Raw genomic sequence first — 17176 nt, 5'->3', positions numbered from 1 at the left:
CGGGGGTCCGGGGTTCGCGGCCGCGGGCGGGCGCTCGGCACCGCCGCCTTCCCTTGTGGCTCGCAGCCTTTCGGCCCGCCTGCAGCACACCTCGGTCATGTCCTTCGCTGCGTCCAGCTGCCCAGCCTGTCATTCACAGCAGAAATTCTTATTGCCCGCGTCCTGTACCGCATGCAGTACTCCAGTCCTCTGAATTGTCCAGTTCTTCCCAAAACACGACTCTGGCCCGACCTCTTCCAATGGCACCCACCGACTTGCGCTCCTTGGGGAGGTGCAAAGCAGGACTGGGCTCCAAACTCATTCCTTTGAGATGCCATCGCTAGCYGCCTCTTTGGAGCACCTCTTGCCACCACCGACTTTCCTCTCCTTCAGCAGCGCTCCCTACTCCTGCTTTACCACCCTTAACTAGTAACTTCCCAAATGGCTCTGTGCCCACTGTTCAGCCAAAATCTGGAAAGACCAGACCCACTGCCTTTAGCTATGAAGCTGTCAGTCTTGTAAGGAAGCAGGAAGTAGCAGGTGAGCGTGTGACCGTCTACCTTTGGTAAGCGTCGATCACGTTTGATACTGCTGCTGGTTCAGTTCCCTGCTCTTCGGTTTGCAAAACATGTTCTGAGCAGCAYGTGTTATTTGGACTGGAGTGACAGGTCTGTGGCGGACCACATCACGGTGCCTGCCTTCTCATTTGCTATTCTTGGCTCCCACGGCAGCACTCCTGCACGGAGATGTACACAGATCATCGCTACTAGACCTGCAATTTTGTGCTCCAGTTCTTCCGGTGTTCTGGCAGAGAGATTACACAGTCACTAGCCGTTAGTCTGCATTTTGCTTCCACCTCAGATGTGGTAATTTCCATTTCCACATCCTCGCTTCTCATTAGCCATCCTGTCTTTGTACCTATTCTTTCCACAAGCAAACGCAAAAGGTTAATTCAGTCTTGGGACACTTCCAGAGATACTGAGCTTCCCAAAAGACTAAAGGCAGTGGAGGGTGGGGTGAACAGCAGAGAAACACCTATACGCACTGCACATGCATACAGTGCTTTGGTGATGAAGCTGCGCTTGCATCTGAAGCTACCAAAGTATTGTTGCCTATTTACAGATCCCTAAAATAGGGAGGAGAGGGGAATGTAACACCAAAAACAGAAACCACCAGCCTTGATGACTTCTCTGGTTAAAAGAAGCAGACTCTATCGCTGACCTAATATCAGAGCTACCAAAAAAATCTGTTTCCTGAGAAAAAGCCTCATGTGATTTCATCATGTAGTTGTTAGAATGATAGGAAACTAACCCACAGCATGTGGGAGCTAGACTCAAATATTGCATGTTTGAAATAGTTATTTCTTTTTGGTATATTTAGTATTCATACAAAGATTTTGAAGAATTGAAGCACAGCATTAATGTAATCTTAAACACTAGCCTAAAATTCTGTCAATTCTGACGTTATGTCAGTCTTTTCCTGCCAAATGTTTGTTTCAATTTTTCCAAGCTGACACAAAGAAACATGGAAACCCATTTGTTTTCTTCATGTTGCTGTTTTTTTCCAGACCATCACATTTTACAGCCATTTTTAGATCTGTGTTTGTCCCTATGCTCAACTGGAAAACACATGCACAGTGTGCTGCTGCTCTGTTTTCTCCCTGTGAAATAACAACAATGAAAATTCTCTCACTCTCCTTTTTTCTTTCTTTCTTTCTTTCTTTTTTTTTTAAAAAAAAAGTATTTTAGTATACCTTGCCAAGTGTAGCTGGGGGCAAGCTATGGTGATTCCAGAAAGGTGCAACCCCCATGAAAGTGTCAGTCAGAAGCAGAGAATCTCAGTTACAGACTTTCTTCTGTTGTATTTCCTTTTAATGCAAAGGGAAGCAGCTTGTCTTTGATCAACTTTACAAAACCATGTAGCCAAAATTCTTGCTCCTCTCCAGTGTATGGATAGAAATGGTGCCTCTGAGTGCCTCTGTGCATGGGACGTGCCCCCAGCTCGTGCCTGTTGCTCTTTGATTTCCAGCTGCTGAGCTTCCTTGGGATTTGGGATTAGCCGCTGCTCTTGGGAAGGAGCAGCAGCTCTGGGCGCCGTGCAGGAGGGGCAGTGTGAACTAAGCCCTGCTTCCGCAGCAGCCAACCGCCCAGGCAGCTCCATGGCCCCAGGAGCCCTCAGCTGGCTGCTGCCGCATGCTCTTGAAGCTGGAGGAAGGTGCCAGACATCGTTCCCTGGAGTACGGAGGGCGCCCGTAGTGTGAAGCGACATTTTCAGCCTCCCTTGAGCTGAGCTTGTCCCTCTGTCTTGGTAAAGCCTCTGTTCCAAGCAGCACAAGAGAGAAAGAAATCTGAAAAGACCGGTTTTGTGCCTTTGAAGGCCAGGCTGTACCTCACCTCATCCGCACCATGCCAGCCGGCTGCCTGGTGGCCTGATCCTTGCCCAGGCAGAATCCAGGGATGCATTGGGGGCCAGTTCCCAGCAGCAGGGACCGTGTGGCCTCTTCCCCCAGGACCGCTGCTGATTTCTCCAGGGCCTGCTTGCGTTCCAGACCCTGCTGTGGCCAGCACAGCATTTCAGTTGAACTCCTGGCGGGTCTAAGCATCCTACTTCGCCATGAGATTTACAGGAAATACAGTCTGCAGTAATGTTAAGAAAAAGAATAAACAACAACCTAGGTAGCACATTAGTAAATATGAGTAACATATTTACTATGCGTGGGCAGCGCACGGCTTGCTTAGTTAGGGTAACAACGAGTAAGATGACCAGAAACCATCAGGTGTGAGGAGACTGAGCAGCAAGAGGCGAGCTGGGCTTCTTGAGCATAGCTCAGGAGGACAACGGAGGTTGCCGTAAGCTGGTCAGTAGATGTGTGTCAATTATACCCAGAGGAACAATTGCATTCAAGCAGAGAGTGTGTTTATCCTCCTTATTCCAATCTGTGTAATTCAGCGTTAGCAGAATACCTTACATGAGGTGGCATAGTTTTGTGCTAGTGGGAACACTAGAGCAGCTCTGCAATGAGAGGCACCTGCGGTGCAGACCCAGAGCTCAGCCAGGAGCTCCCACGGGCAGACACCAAAGCATCCCTCAGATATTTACCTCTGAACCCTTGTAAGCTTTTCTTCCGTAATATGCAGCCCACCCACTGGCATCCTCTGAAGTGACATGACTTTAAATCTGAACTTCCTTTCTCTTTGTTTATTTTTCTTCCATGCTCTTTCTTTCATATCCCATTTCCTGCATTTCACATCGCAGCAACACCTGGATCCTCTAGGTCACATCTGTGTGGCAGCAATCATCTACTCCGTGTACTGTGTGATCGTGATTTAAACTGCTCGTGCCTCTCGCTTTGGGATGGGCTCCCGCTCCAAGGAAGGGCTGTGTGGAGCACGCCAGTCCCACGGGCTGGCTCAGGCAGGGCACCCCGCCAAGCCGAGCACACCTGCCGTCCACGTCCTCCCTCCTGCCACTGCTCYGTGTCCTCCCACGCCGGAGCGCTGCCCAGAGCACGGGCAAGTGCCCACGGTGCACCCTCCGTGACACAGGGAGGAATGACGGTACCATCCCCAGGGCAGCCGCATCTCTGCTTGCGGCCGCCTCAGGGCGCTCCTCCGCCAGGTCAGGGTCACCGGCTCCCCAAAGAACAAATCCAATCAAATGGTGCTCCCCAGAGGAGCTCCCTCCTCCGCTAATTGGAGTCCCATCAGGAAAAGGAGAAGAAAAACAGCTGCAGGTCCCTGAGGCTCCAGCAGATAGTAGGAGCCAGAGGCAGAGGGCAATGGCCATGCAGAGCAGACTTCTGCATTTCCTTGGGCATTTTGACCATCTTGCATAGTGCCAGAAAGTAAGTTGCCCGAACCTGGGCAGATTTCTTGTAATATCGTCCCCTCAGCACCTTGCTCTGCAAACCCTGCCGGGTTTTTCTGGCTTTAGGCCCTGAGGAAGGCAGTTGCCATGAGCCCTTGATGTCTGCACGGAAGAGCTAACACATGCTTTGGGGCTTCGTTGTTAGAGATCAAAGGAAGCATCACCTCAACTTTACCCTAAACTCAACGCCTCACCCTCGCGCTTTACCCTAAAACTCAACGTACAACACTTTAAACCAAAGATGATCAAGCTAGATACTAACCTTCTCATCAGATGATAGGTCACTCTATGTGTGGAGCTCATTTGCCTTGCAAATACTCCATTCTTACAGGCTGGGTCCCTCCCCGCTCACTTAAATGACTAACTCCACCCCAGAAAAGAAGAACTTTTGCTGAAACTGCTGGAGGAGAGAGATCCTGCCCCTGAAACCATGGGGCCTGTCAGCTACTCCTCAGAGACCTACGACTTGGTGAGTCGGACCTGGTTCTGCTCGGCGGAGCGGATAGCTGGGGGAGCAGGTAAAGCTGGGTGGCCTCAGGGATCAGACTTTCTGCGTGTCTGGCTTCCACCTCATCCTTTTAGGAGAGATGGACCTTGAGCCAGTCATGCCATGCTACTGGAGCTTGTGTCCCTTAATTCTGGACTTAGCTGATGAGGGGCTGCAAGCAATGATGCTGAGCCAGTGTAATGCCGTGGTAGCTAGCATGGCCTAAGGATGTAAGATATTCCCCTGTAGGAAGTTGCATAGTTACTGGAACCATATGTTTAAAGTGCTTTCACATGTGCTGAGCCCGAGCGCTGTCCTCGTGTGGGGACCGAGACGGCAGCCCCTGCCGGAAGGGCCAGAAGGGTCATGTGGACGGCTGGACGCTCTGTCCTGTGCTGCCAGCCTGTCTGAGAGAGCTCCTCCTCAGGATCCGATGGAGAAAGTGGTCTTCGCTGGCTGTCGCCTTGCTCTTTGCGCAGTCATTCACATCGACACAATGTGGGCGTAAAACACTCAGATTCAGAGTCRCTAGCATTTTGTAGGGATTCTCAGTGCCATAAATGACTGTGCACAGTGCAAAGCCCTGGAAATCTCATGTAGTATCTTTAAATAACAGGAATAACAGGGCAAGCCACAGTGATTTCCCTCTGCGTGTGAAAAGCCTTTGTGTGACTCTATACGCTCCTACCCCTGCTTGCTTTCTCCAGGATCAGGCTGCCTTTGATCCTGCTGAAAGAGGAATACACAGTGCATTTATAAGAGAGGAACTTTAAAGGGGAAGATAAATTGCAAATACTTCTCATCGGGACTGACAACACCATACCGTCTGCCCTGTAGTGCTCTCCCCTAAGTCTATAAGTGAAAGACAACAGCTGTATCATCTAGAAAATATCATGCTATCCAAGGGGAAGCATGCAGCCATGCTCTCATTAGGCTGTCTGTCCAATGTGGCAACTCAGAGTTTGTATTTTAATACAGTGGCTCTCTGCAGAAAACCTCAAATTTTGTTTAGTTTCTGTTGAAAGAAAAAAGGTAGTCTTAAGTTTTCCCAGTTTTTCTATCCCTTCTTTTTCTCACACACTGGGGAAGAGTGAGAAGAAGTGGGAGAAGAAACTCCTAGAAGCATCATTTTTTTCTGATTCACCTAGTCTACAAATCCTCTGTGAAGCATTCGTGTTTCCTTTGGAGTTCTTTGCGGAGGGCATCCTTGCTGAGCTCYGCTGCCATTCAGTGGCAGCACTGTTTGGCGAGAGGTTCAGCCCAAACCCACTTTCTCATCTCCATGTGGGTTCATCCCTTCCTCTGGACTCTCCACTGGAATCTGCCCTGCAAACAGAAAATCAGCTGAGATTAACTGGGCTGTCCATCTCCCATCAGCATGTCACACGCTGAAAACCAGAAGCTGTTCGTGGCAAAACAATGTAGTTTTGAACACAGGGAAATTAAGCAATGCTGGGATTTGTTCCTTGTGTACAATATTCCCAGAACCTTAGGTTAGCAGCTTTTCCTCCACTGTAAATCATTTCAAATTATAAAAGAGACCCCACCTGAAAGGAGAAATTCAGCTAATTTGGGGGCCAAGGGTGACCAGACATGCGCTGCACTAAGCACATTTCCATAKCTTTTCTCAGATCTCATAGGCTGGGAGTTTGCAACACCCATTTCCCCTCTCCCTTTCCCGAGAGCACCTGGTTTGTCTCCCTCTCTGGAAGAGGCTATGTGGGTCACACAGGAGCCGTGCCACATTTGCTTTGGCAGTGCTGTACGTTGCCCTACTTGTACTTTGTTGTTGCATCAACAGCCCATCCTGAGAGGGCTGCAGCAAAGGCCTCCTGCCAGTTACATCACGGCAGCGATATAAACCTCCCCCATATGGCTCCCAGCATGCCAGCAGCAAAGGAGCCGTTGACCAATAGTCTAAATGTGGAATGAAAACGATCAGAGCAGCTGTAATGGAAGCGCCTTTACCTCAGCACTGCCCAGCACATACAGCAAGGGCCGAGTTGAAAATCGGGTTCTACACAGGACTAGTTATCCACATAACGTTATGGAGATGTGACATACCAAAACCTTTACCTCCATTCCTCTGTAGAAAAAAATTGTTGCCAGTTTAACCTTTCTCAGCTGCACGTTAGGGAATCAAATTGCAGAAAGACTACTGAGAGCTTCACAATGTGCCATGAGGTGCTGAAGGTCAGTTTTTGTTCTGGTGAGACCGACGTGACTCAAGAGCCATGCAGGCACTTGCATTTCAGGGATGTGGCATTGCAACAAGCTTTGCTTTTCTTCATCCATTTCCCTTAGTTCAATAGCCAGGGACACGAGGAACAGAAACTGTCAGTAACTTGCAGCATTCCATGCTGATGTGAGGAGTTTCAATTTTAATTCCTTGGGACTGAAATATGCTTCTCCAGGCCCTGGCACCGACTAGAAGGGAATGAGTCACGTGGAAAATCCCTAAGAGTGTACAAGGTGCTTCTCTTTTACAGCCAGCTGCTTTGGCTGTTGGCAGTTGCAGGGAACTGAGGAAAAGAGCTGACATTCAGAGACCTGACTGCCTTGGAAATGTGGGTTGGAGGGGAAAAATGGGATCCCTGGACAAAGAGCTTGGAAGAACGTACTTCCCACTGTCACGGCTCCTGGCATACGCAGTGCTGCTCGGTTACAGGGAAAGGCCATGCTTTGCCCCCGCCCCCATCTCTGCCTGCTACTGTATTGCAGGAGACCTGTGCAAAGCCTGCTGGCAGGCACACACTTCCCTTCTGTATGATCCATCCCAGAGCAGATCTCTGAAGCAGCAGCGAGTGGCAAGCACAAGCAGCAGCCACCCCTTGCTTCCAATCCTAGAAACGAGAATCACGGCAGAGAGCACCAAAGCCTTGGCTTGTCATGGTCGGGGTTTCTCCTGCCACTTCGATCCCTGCCCTTCCCATCTCAGCCTGGACTCTTGCTTTTTACAGTCTCATGTTTGTCTCAAGTTAGTGTCTGTCCCCTCCCACCCACACTCGTCGCTCGGAGATGCACATGAGAGGACGTCTTAGACACAGCTCAGTGCACGTTTCCCCTTACGGAGGCGAGTAGCTTACAGTAAAAGCCCTACCTGTCATCTTATCAGCAATCAGATGGTGCCTGATAGTGGCACTGAGCCTGTGCCTCTCCCGCTCTGACTATAAGGTGATGCTGCAAAACGCTCCGTAGATGAAGGCGCTTAGCAATCTGTGCTACAGAAGCGCCCGATGCAACACCGGGCATCACTCCAGCAGTTGGCCCAGCCACTGCGCATCTTTTCCCATTTCCCTTTAGACCTTGAACCTTCCAGGCTCTCTCTGCTTTCATTACGCATTCAAGCACATATTTCCTTTGGTGTTTTTCAGCATGGTCACCCCCGAGCTCCGAGCAGCTCTCCATGCCAAACTGCAAAGATTTTTGGTTTGAGGTTTTGTGCGGTGGGAGGGGACATCATTGAGAAGGAACTTCAAAGGCACTCAGCTGCGGGCGCACTATATCCACAATACCGCAAGCATAGAATAACAGCTGTTGTTGCACATGGCCAAAGACACTTAGAAACAGGAGCCCCTGCTGCACCAAGGATGCCTCTATCAAGCCACAGGTCATGTAGCTGCAGGATGACTGAGAAAGTCCCCTGGCACTGGCCTGCTTCGGGTTCAAGGATCTTGCCCTGGCCAACAAATCACCACATTTCTGTGTGTATTGCTAGCTCCCAACACAGTGCCTATGTAGGTGCTAGATAGGAAACACTCTCAGCACAGGAAGATAAGAGATTGGGAGGGTTTTCTCAAGGCTTTTCCCTTTAGCAGTAATCCCCAGTCTTCACAGGCATGAGATGAACTGGAAACATAGCTATTCTTTGTGCATATGACTGCAGCATGTAAGTGGTTCTAGCAAAACAAAGCAGTTGTTAGAGGTGAACACTGCCTCAGCAATGCCACATCTTTACCCCAGGCRACAACATGCAGAGGTGGCCAGCACACTGCCTAAGGAAGACCTTCTAAGAGAGATGCACACCATCACCCTTTTCCAGCTGGGGCAGCACAAGGCTATTCAGTCATGTGGCTCGCCAGCACACGGTGGGGTGGGTGGGGGAAAGTGCCCATAAATAAATAAAATTAGATCTAAAACTGTTTCAAGGGGGGGGGGGGCTAATATTTTTAGCTGGGAACTTTGGCCGATGGGGGAAGGAACAGCAGGTGCAAGCGGCTACAGCTGGCAGTGAAAGGTATGAAAGCAGCAAGCAGAGACTTCCGCTGTGGTTGAAGCTGTAGTCTCAGTGCTAGTCTCCAGAGAGGGTGTGGGTGGGGGAGCTCAGAGTAACTGCCGAGGAGCTCTTCCCACTTTGTCAGTAGCATCTGAACCTGCCATGAGCCTCCAGTGCTGCTCTTCTTCCTGCTTGGCGACATCTCAGCCCTTTGCTTTTGTGGGTACTCAGCTTCTGCAAAGTGCCTAGGGTCTGCACCTACCGGCTGGTGGTGGTCTTGCCTCGCATGGCAGCCAGCTCACCAAGCTGCTGGGCTCGCATTTCATCGCAGCTCGGAGTGCACGCCCTTTGCCCGGCTGGGAGCTACCCCAGGCCCGTGCAAATCCCAGCTGTGGCAGCTCCGTCTCGCTTCCCTTGCTGGGTGTCTTCCCAAGTCTGAGGGGCTGTTTTCAGACTGCCTTTACTGCACTGTCTGTGATTGGTGCCCAGCCACGGGGTTTACCAAGACAGCAAATTTCTCCCCTCGCTACATCCATGGAGCTGAGGTACCTCAGATGCACTGCTCCAAGCCSTGCTTGAACACCTGTGCCAGGACTTTCTCTGCATGGGTGGAGAGCAATTCCTAGCACTCCTGCGCACATGCAGCTGCTGTCCTGGCTCTGCAGTGCTGCCTCTGGCAGCTCTGAGGTCCCCAGGGTCACCTCTCCGAGCAGAGCTCCCTTCAGAGCAAGCGAGGCAGCACACTGCGGCAGCCCAGTGTGCTTCTCTTGGTACTGCACAGCCCTCCTCAGAAAGTCCCTACAGCGGTCAGAGAAGGGCGAAGAGGGAGCAGCAGAAAGGAAGGGATCAGAGTACCTGAGTGAGTCGGGTATGCCCAGCCAGTGCCACCGGCAGCTGGACAAATCGGGGAGGCTGAGAAAAGCAGAGTTCTGCACTGGGCAGCAAGGCGGCTGCCACCAGGGGCCAGCTCGGCAAGAGGCAAAAGATGAACTGCTTCTCTAGCTACCAGAACATCCCAAAATATGTTAGTTAAAAGCCTAGCAATAGGGGATAGAAGCAGCCCCGCTTTCAGAAATCAGGGCAACCCTCTCCATGCACTACTGTGCTGCTGGGCACTGGGCACCGCAGGGACCTCCAGGCCGTTGCACTGAGGGCAAGCACCATCTCCTCCTGCCAACAGGCAGCACAGCCAGGTGGCAGGACCGGGGGATGCTGTGCTCCATGCCTGCCTGCCAGTCCTGTCAGGTGCAGTCAATGGACTGGACTTTTTCTGCACAGAAGCTCCCCTCCTGTAACCAGACTCTCTCTCTCTGTTCCCCAGAGCCAGGTGGAGTTAAGTGGCTACTATGAAGCTGAGAACACCACCCCTTCTCTGGACGGCTACTTCTGCTTCAACCCAGCCTCATCTGTGGTTGGCAACCAGAGAGATCCTTTCAGAAAGATCTTCATGCCCCTCGTTTATCTGCTGATGTTTGTGTTGGGAACTGTAGGCAACGCCCTGGTCCTGGTCATACTAGAGAGGTTCAAGCGGTCTCGCACTACCACTGAAAACTTCCTCTTCCACCTCACCCTGGCCAACCTGGCACTGTTGCTTACCTTCCCCTTCAGCGTGGTAGAGAGCTTGGCTGGGTGGGTGTTTGGGACTTTCCTCTGCAAGATCCTTAGCGCTGTGCACAAGATCAACTTCTATTGCAGTAGCATGCTGCTGGGATGCATCGCCGTGGACCGCTATCTGGCCATCGTGTACGCAATCCACACCTACCGGAAACGTAGAGCTCGCTCCATTCACCTCACCTGCATGGGCGTCTGGCTCTGCTCCTTGCTCTTGACCTTACCTGATCTCATCTTCATGGAAGTCTGGACAGATGAGAGCAACCGCAGCATTTGCTATTTTCCAGAGGCTGGGATTCATGGCAACAACATATGGCTAGCGACCCGCTTCCTGTATCACACAGTGGGCTTCTTTGTGCCCCTGCTTGTSATGTGTTACTGCTACCTGGCCATTGTGAGGACTCTGTGCCAGTCCCAGCGCCTGCAGAGGCAAAAGGCTGTCAGAGTAGCCATTCTGGTGACAGGCGTATTCCTGCTCTGCTGGAGCCCATACCACATCGTCATCTTTCTGAATACACTTACCAAGCTGGAAACCTTCAGCAAGGACTGCCTCCTGGAAGCCCAGTTAGACACGGCCATTATGGTGACAGAGGCCATTGGCTTCACCCACTGCTGCCTCAACCCCATCCTCTACGCCTTCATCGGAGTCAAGTTCCGCAATGACTTCTTCCGGATCCTGCAGGAGCTCAGCTGCATAAGCCAGGAGACCCTGCAGGAGATTCTGGAGGTGACAAGGAAGGGCAGTGGGATTGAATCTGACAATACCACCTCTATCTCCACTTTCTAACTGAGAAAGGCTGGATATGGGGTGCAGCTGGCCTGCTGGTCATGCCTTCCCAATGGCACATGTGCTGTGGTCTCAGCCCTGAGTTTCCCAAGTGTCCCCACCACTTTCTTCGCTCCCCAGGAAACTGAGGTTTAATAGCCACTTAACACCAAACTGCTGCGAGACACTCTCCCTGGTTCAAGTGCACAGAGGAATCTGCCTGGCAGCTCTTGGCAAATGCTGGCTCTGTCTGACAGTCACTTTGACAGAGTTGGGTGAACCCAGGCAGGTTAAACTTGATTTTGCCACCTCTCCCTCAAAGAACTGACTGCAGGAGCCCTGCGCGTGGAGCCAGACACAGGACTGGGCCATGAGGGAGCTGGAAAAAGGAGCAGCCAGGGAAAGGTGGGGTTGTGTCAGTGAGCGAGGCCTGAGGACAAACGCAAGGCAGGTGCCCGTTTCATCTGTTCAGGCCATTAGAAATGTGTGCAAAGGAAGCAGCATGGCTCACTTACCACAGGTAGCTGGAACGAGGGGTGCAAGTGGGACCAGAGGGACCATAGAGCTAATTCCAGTAGTTTGGGCACATGGTGCTGGACAGTCTCTGGCTGGAAAATTGCTCCTCCCACTGCACGATGTCCCCCTGCCCGGCCCTGTCACACAGCAGCCCCCTGCTGTGGCRCATTGACCTTCCCAGCATGGCTCATGCCCAGAGGCCCTGCTGCCGACTCAGAGATTTGACTGCCACAGACTCCTTTCCTGATGTCAGCCTGCCCCGTCCTGCTCGCCCTCTCTGTTTTACCGCTGTTAACAGCTCCAGTGAGTGGACTTACTGAAGCGAATGCCTGCTACGCAGATGTTTTCCTTTAAGGACGAACACTGTCTGAACAGATGGCTTCAGTCTTGTGACTGAGCACAGGGAAGATGCACCACCTATCTCTGTGCGGCTGAAGGTGTAATATCTCTTTTGCAGCAGCTTGAACAGCTCTTGTGGGTTCTCAGAGCAAGGAGTGTCGTTACCCCAGAGTAAGGCAGAACACAGAAGGAAAAGAGCTAATCTGTATCATTTTTGTTTGTTTTTCRCAGGCAGAGAGGGAATTTTGCTTTGCTTTGCGCTGTGCTTTCAGGTAATCTTGTTCTACCTGCATCTACAAGGCTTTTAGAAGTTTGGTACATTCAGGTTTGCACAGAACAAACATGGGTGCTGATCTTGCCCTGAACCATGGGTATTGTAGCTGCGCAGATCAGGGCTTCATGATAACCATTGGCTCCACAATAAGGGTGGCAGGTTTACGCCATCATAAGTTTTCCCACTGCAAGCTGGCATACTGGGCAGCCCTAACAGACTTGTTTAGCCTGCGGCTTCCTATTAGGTGTTTTGTGTACAGTGTTACTTCCTCACATTTTCTCCTTAGCTAAACACGACTTTGGCCCAAACTCTGTTATAGTTACAGGTACAAGCCTTCACAGTAGCGTGAACCAAATCACAAGCACGCTTTAAAAGCAGCCCTGCACGTCACCTCACCTTTTAGGCAAAGTCCAAATGGTATTAATTCTACCGTGGCAACAAGAGTCGTGTGCTCAAATCACTTCTGTAGCTCAGCCTACTAACAAAATGCTCACTCACAGTCTAACTGCACCAAATCCAAGGGCCCTCTAGAAAACTAATTGTTATGTAAGGGCAGCTCAAGTGGAGATCTGAGTAAGCTGCTTACAAGTTCTCACGTGAGGAGAAAACTCCCCATGCTTAAGGGTTTTATACAAACCAGGAACAGCCCACCATTTCCTGCAGTGCTGCATCCTGAATGCTGAACCCTTCGGGTAATGGTGGCTGTGGTTGTCCAAGCACGCGCACGCACAGCAGAGGAAGAAAAGCTCTCCGAAGTCAGTCCTGTCTACTGCCACGTTAGTACTGGCCAGTGAAGCAATTGCAGATGTATCATCATAAGCACCTCACTCATCCCCCTGGTTCAGACAGGAATTAGGTCTACACACAAATGTTACTGGAAAATGAACAGTCAGTCAGAGTGTAAATTATTACAGCTTCCATGAAGTAAGAGGGAAATCTGCACACAAAAGCTGGGTAAACGGGTTATATGCATCTATTTTTTCCTGTAGGTCTTAGTACTGGCATCCTGGTAAACTTTTAAGTGATCTATAATAAACAGTCAAATAAAGTCTTTTCTCTTCTTCCCGTGTATCATGCTTGTAAGCAGTCGGCTGCAGTTGTGTCACTTTTGAACGGGAAATGCATCAGAGAGCACTAAGTAGGTTGATCACACGGTTCTGACAAGCGTGCCCATTCGCGCCCAGAGACCACAGACCTTGCACGGCTACACAAAACACTTCCTCAGATTTCTGCTCAGGTTAGGAGACACTCAAGACCTGCATTTAGCACTCTGTTTTACAGAGACTCTTCCACTGACTGCAGCGCTTCCTGCCATGGTTTTACAGCATCCACTAACCATAGTGGGAACCTGCCCTGGAACAAGCAGTTGGGTTTGGCAGCCTGTGGCAAGGCTTAGCTCAGGGCCAGGTAGATCCTTCAGCGGAAGCGTGCACAGCTGCTCCTCCTGCAGCAAACCGCAAGTCAGGAGAGTATGGGAACCTGCGGCAGCACCAAGMCTCCCTTTCCAGTTACAGGAGAAATGGGCATGCAGTAAAAGTCCCACATCCAGGGCGCTCTTGTTAAGGACCTTGAGACGAGACCACGTCTTAGTTCTCATTAACAAACTCCTATAACACACTATGATCCTGCTCTCTGTCCTGGTCTGGACCTGAAGGACTGCAGCCAGCCTGTCATACAGAGGCAACAAGAAAGCAAGGGGAACTCTCCTTTCGCCGCGCGGGAAACGACTTTCTACGCAGCAAAACCCTCGRCGTCTCCCCAAGGCTTTCAACACACTGCGTGCCTTGGCCCACAACGGACTCCCTGCCCAGGCAGTCGGCCTGCTGCTGCCTGCCTAAGCGGCTGCAGCCCTTGCACAGATGGCCCAACTCCCTCGCGGAGCCTCGGTCAGCCTCCAAACCCAGCGCAGCACCACAGAGAGAGACTGGGAGGCTCTGCTCTCTGCAGGAAGGGGTGATGAACACCAGGAGACAGCAGCTCTGATGCAGCCCCGCAGGGAGCGGGGAGGTGCGGGTGTCACTGCAGTCCATAGCTTACACCCGCGTGACCCTGGGCCTGGGCGATGCTCTGCAAACAGGGCCGGAGCGGCCAGCCTAGTGAGAGCCCTGAGCCCACGGAGGATTACCCCAAGGAAGCAGTCCCAGCACACCTCCCACAGCTATATGATGCGCCATGTGTTTCCTGTGGCGCAACTGAGACTCTCAAGAGAAATAACTGGAGCGTTTCAGCAGAGCATCCTGCTGCCCACCATCATCATGTGGCCCAGGCAGGCAGTGAAGCGTGCACAAACAAGTGCAAACCAGGGAATGCATGAATGAGCACATGCCTGGGAGTGCTGCGTAGAAGGGGCTCTCCCTGCACCCTCCCTCTGACAGCTCTAACTCTGCTGTGTGACAGTCCCCTCTGCTGTGACTCAAACACGGTTTCATTTTCCTCATGAAGAAAAAGGGCCATCTCCTCACCCCATGTTTCCAGACCCAAACCATTGCTCCAGCGTTTCAGTGTCTCTACTGCAGACCACCATATCTTCCTTATTTTGAGCATAGGTGGCTCTGCACACACCCTACTGCTGCTGCCAAGGCCCATGTTTTCAGGTCCTGGGCAGCGTGCAGGATAGGGCAAGTCCTGCAGGAAGCTGTGGCAGGACTTGTGAAATACAACTCACATTTCACTGAAGACAGCTCCCGCAGCCTTCTGTCACTAAAAATTCCCCATGTAACCCCGGTTCACCAGTCACCTGGAAACAACACGAAGGTTGCTGCAGTTGTGAACAAAACCTTCCTGCAGCTACAGCGAACAGAACCCTACACGTGCATCCGAGAGAGGTCGAAGGACAAACTAAGGGGCTGGGGGGTGGCTGAGCCCCGGGCTCCAGTACAGCATGCGGAGCTGTATCACCCCTACAGCACGGTGCAGCAGCTGACAAGCAGACAGCTCGTTTCCCCATCTCCCCACCACCTGAGCAGGCACCATATTTCGGTGGCCTCTAGCTGCCACCAGGCCCACCCGCGCAGCAGAGCTGCATAAGCCCAGCTAGGTTTGTTAGATGCGAGTTAGTCAGCACAGCACCGAGCCACAAGCTCTAGTTTTGAGTCAAGAGAGCTTCAGGGGTCAGCGCCTGCCGTGCTGCAGCGTACACGCGGAAGGGGCTGGGAGCAGCTCCGTGAGCACCCTGCCAGGGTGTGCCTCCACGCTGGCTCAGAGGCACGGCGGCACCTCCGGACCTGGCTCCATTTCCTATCTCCTGGCACACTCGAACCCCTTGAGAACCTGGCCTGGAGCAACTTGCACTCAGTTTAATGTGTTGCCTAGGGCTGTTGACCAGTTATGCTTATCTTCTGCCTATTCTAACTTCCCATTTGCTTCTCAAATGGCCTGTGAGAGAGAAGTACAACCAAAAGCCCCATGCGTCTGCTGGGCTGTGTGCCAGCGAAGCTGCCTTGCTCCTGATAGGCACCTGCCACCCTCACCAGCTTGCTGAGGACTCACCCGGGCCTGAGGAGTGCCTCTGTGGAGACACGCTGCCCCTTCCCCAGGGAATTTATCCAGGGGATCCTGTCTCCGTTACTGGCGCTGACAGCCCCTGTGCAGCTCCTCATAGCACTTTGTGAGCGCTGATTGGACCCATCCCCTCCAGCAGGTRCGGTGCCACAGGGGAGCCATGCGCCATGCAGCCTGGGCAGGGTGCCAAGCCCTGCGCCTGGACCCTGTGCCCCCACGGCTGCCTGGAGAAGAGCTCAGCACTGCCCCAGCTCTGCATGCAGGCAGTGAGCGAGAGCCCTTTGCTGTTCCTCACGGCAGGTCCCATGAACCCTTGGAACCAGCCCTCTTGCCCCACTGGTGTCATGGGGTGCTCTGCAAGCATGCAGTGGCCAGGGAGCACACAAGCTTTGTCAGGGCCCGAAATGCCTGAAGCAATGGGGAACTGGGTGGCTCCAGAAACCAGCAGGCAGCTTTGGCCGCACGTTCCCTACCTCTGTCATCTCCCTGCTCCGCAGTCCTTCCAAGGCCTCCGAGTGCAGTGTGGCTGCTCTAGGTGCAGCCACCCCTGCCTGGCTGTCCCTGTCCATGCCGACAGCCTCATGCCTTCCCCTGTGCCTACCTGGAGGGACTGTCCTGCCTTGCCTCACGTGAAGGGCTGGTCCGAGCTCGGCTCTCACCACCCACGAGGGACGATCGCTCCCTGCTGTGCTAGGACGGAGCCTCATGGCGATCGCAGGCAGGTCTTCGCAGAGTGCAGGCATCCCAGCTCCCCCAATGAGCCCACAGCATCTCGTGAAGAGCAGGAGCATTCCTTCAGATCAAGGCACATAGCAACTGCTTGAAAGTTGCGGCAGATGTGACCATGAGCACCGGGAGCGGCATTCGTATCTCAGCCAGGTGGCTGGGCCCACCTCCCCACCTATCCCTGCAGGAGAGGGCTTGCAGCTCTCTTGTGGAGTCCGGTTGGCAGGAGCTAGTGTGCTCAGGAACAACTGGAGAGACAGGATTTACAGTGGGGAGGAAGGAGCCAGCAGCAGGCAGGAGCGGAAAGGAGACTGCTTCTCTCGTGGCTGCTATTATTTGTTTGCAGCTGGTTAAAGATGAACCACTTCAAGGCACAGAAGCCAGAGAAGGTGCTGGTGCAAGGGAGCACAGGCAAGTCCAGCCAGCGCAGCTTAGACTTGCTGCCCAAGCTTCTGAGCACAATACAGTAACGGTCCACTCAGAGCTGCGTGGCAGGGTCTTGTTTGATCCCAAGGGAGCCAGCATGCAAACAGCTGGAGCGATACAAATCATCCACCCTTCATAGACCACAGGTGGCACTAAACAGTAAATGCTGCCAAGAACAGTCACTGCCCTGAATTTCATAGGAAGGAAACTTCAGCTGCAATAAAATCTCAGCCTGATGCACGTCAGAATAACTCAGGCACAGACAACTCCTTTCTAAAGAGGCCCTCGCCTCTCAAACACAACAACTCACTGACAGAGAGGTATTGGTGTTGCAGCCAGCTGAGTTCTTCCAGTCAGTGCCGCCCCGCTGCAGGTGACACTACACGAGATCTCAGAGAGAGCGGGCTGAGCACTCCTGCTGGTGACCCTGGAGAAAATCACACAAACCACTGAAGACAGGCACAGGGA

General features: G+C 52.4%; 1 protein-coding gene and 1 long non-coding RNA gene across 2 annotated transcripts; one reads left to right on the top strand and one right to left on the bottom strand.

Moving 5' to 3' along the window:
* The first annotated feature begins 4235 nt into the window (after positions 1–4235).
* On the top strand, positions 4236–10947 carry CXCR5 (C-X-C motif chemokine receptor 5). Its single transcript, XM_085303142.1, has 2 exons — positions 4236–4315; positions 9871–10947. Exons 1-2 carry the CDS (start codon positions 4277–4279, stop codon positions 10945–10947), a joined length of 1116 nt encoding a protein of 371 aa, XP_085159268.1. The 5' UTR covers positions 4236–4276.
* LOC146596915 (uncharacterized) lies at positions 5447–10755 on the bottom strand. The gene is made up of 4 exons (XR_014895603.1): positions 10683–10755; positions 10385–10581; positions 10146–10307; positions 5447–5659 (listed from the first exon to the last, which is right to left on the bottom strand). It is a non-coding gene; the product is annotated as an uncharacterized LOC146596915 (long non-coding RNA).
* Positions 10948–17176: the final 6229 nt, after the last annotated feature.

This window comes from Rhea americana, unplaced genomic scaffold (genome assembly GCF_003343005.1).
Source record: "Rhea americana isolate MKP2758 unplaced genomic scaffold, rheAme1 scaffold_197, whole genome shotgun sequence".
Taxonomy (NCBI): domain Eukaryota; kingdom Metazoa; phylum Chordata; class Aves; order Rheiformes; family Rheidae; genus Rhea; species Rhea americana.
Note: the sequence above shows the minus strand (reverse complement) of the source record. Positions and strands in the feature narration are given on the sequence as shown.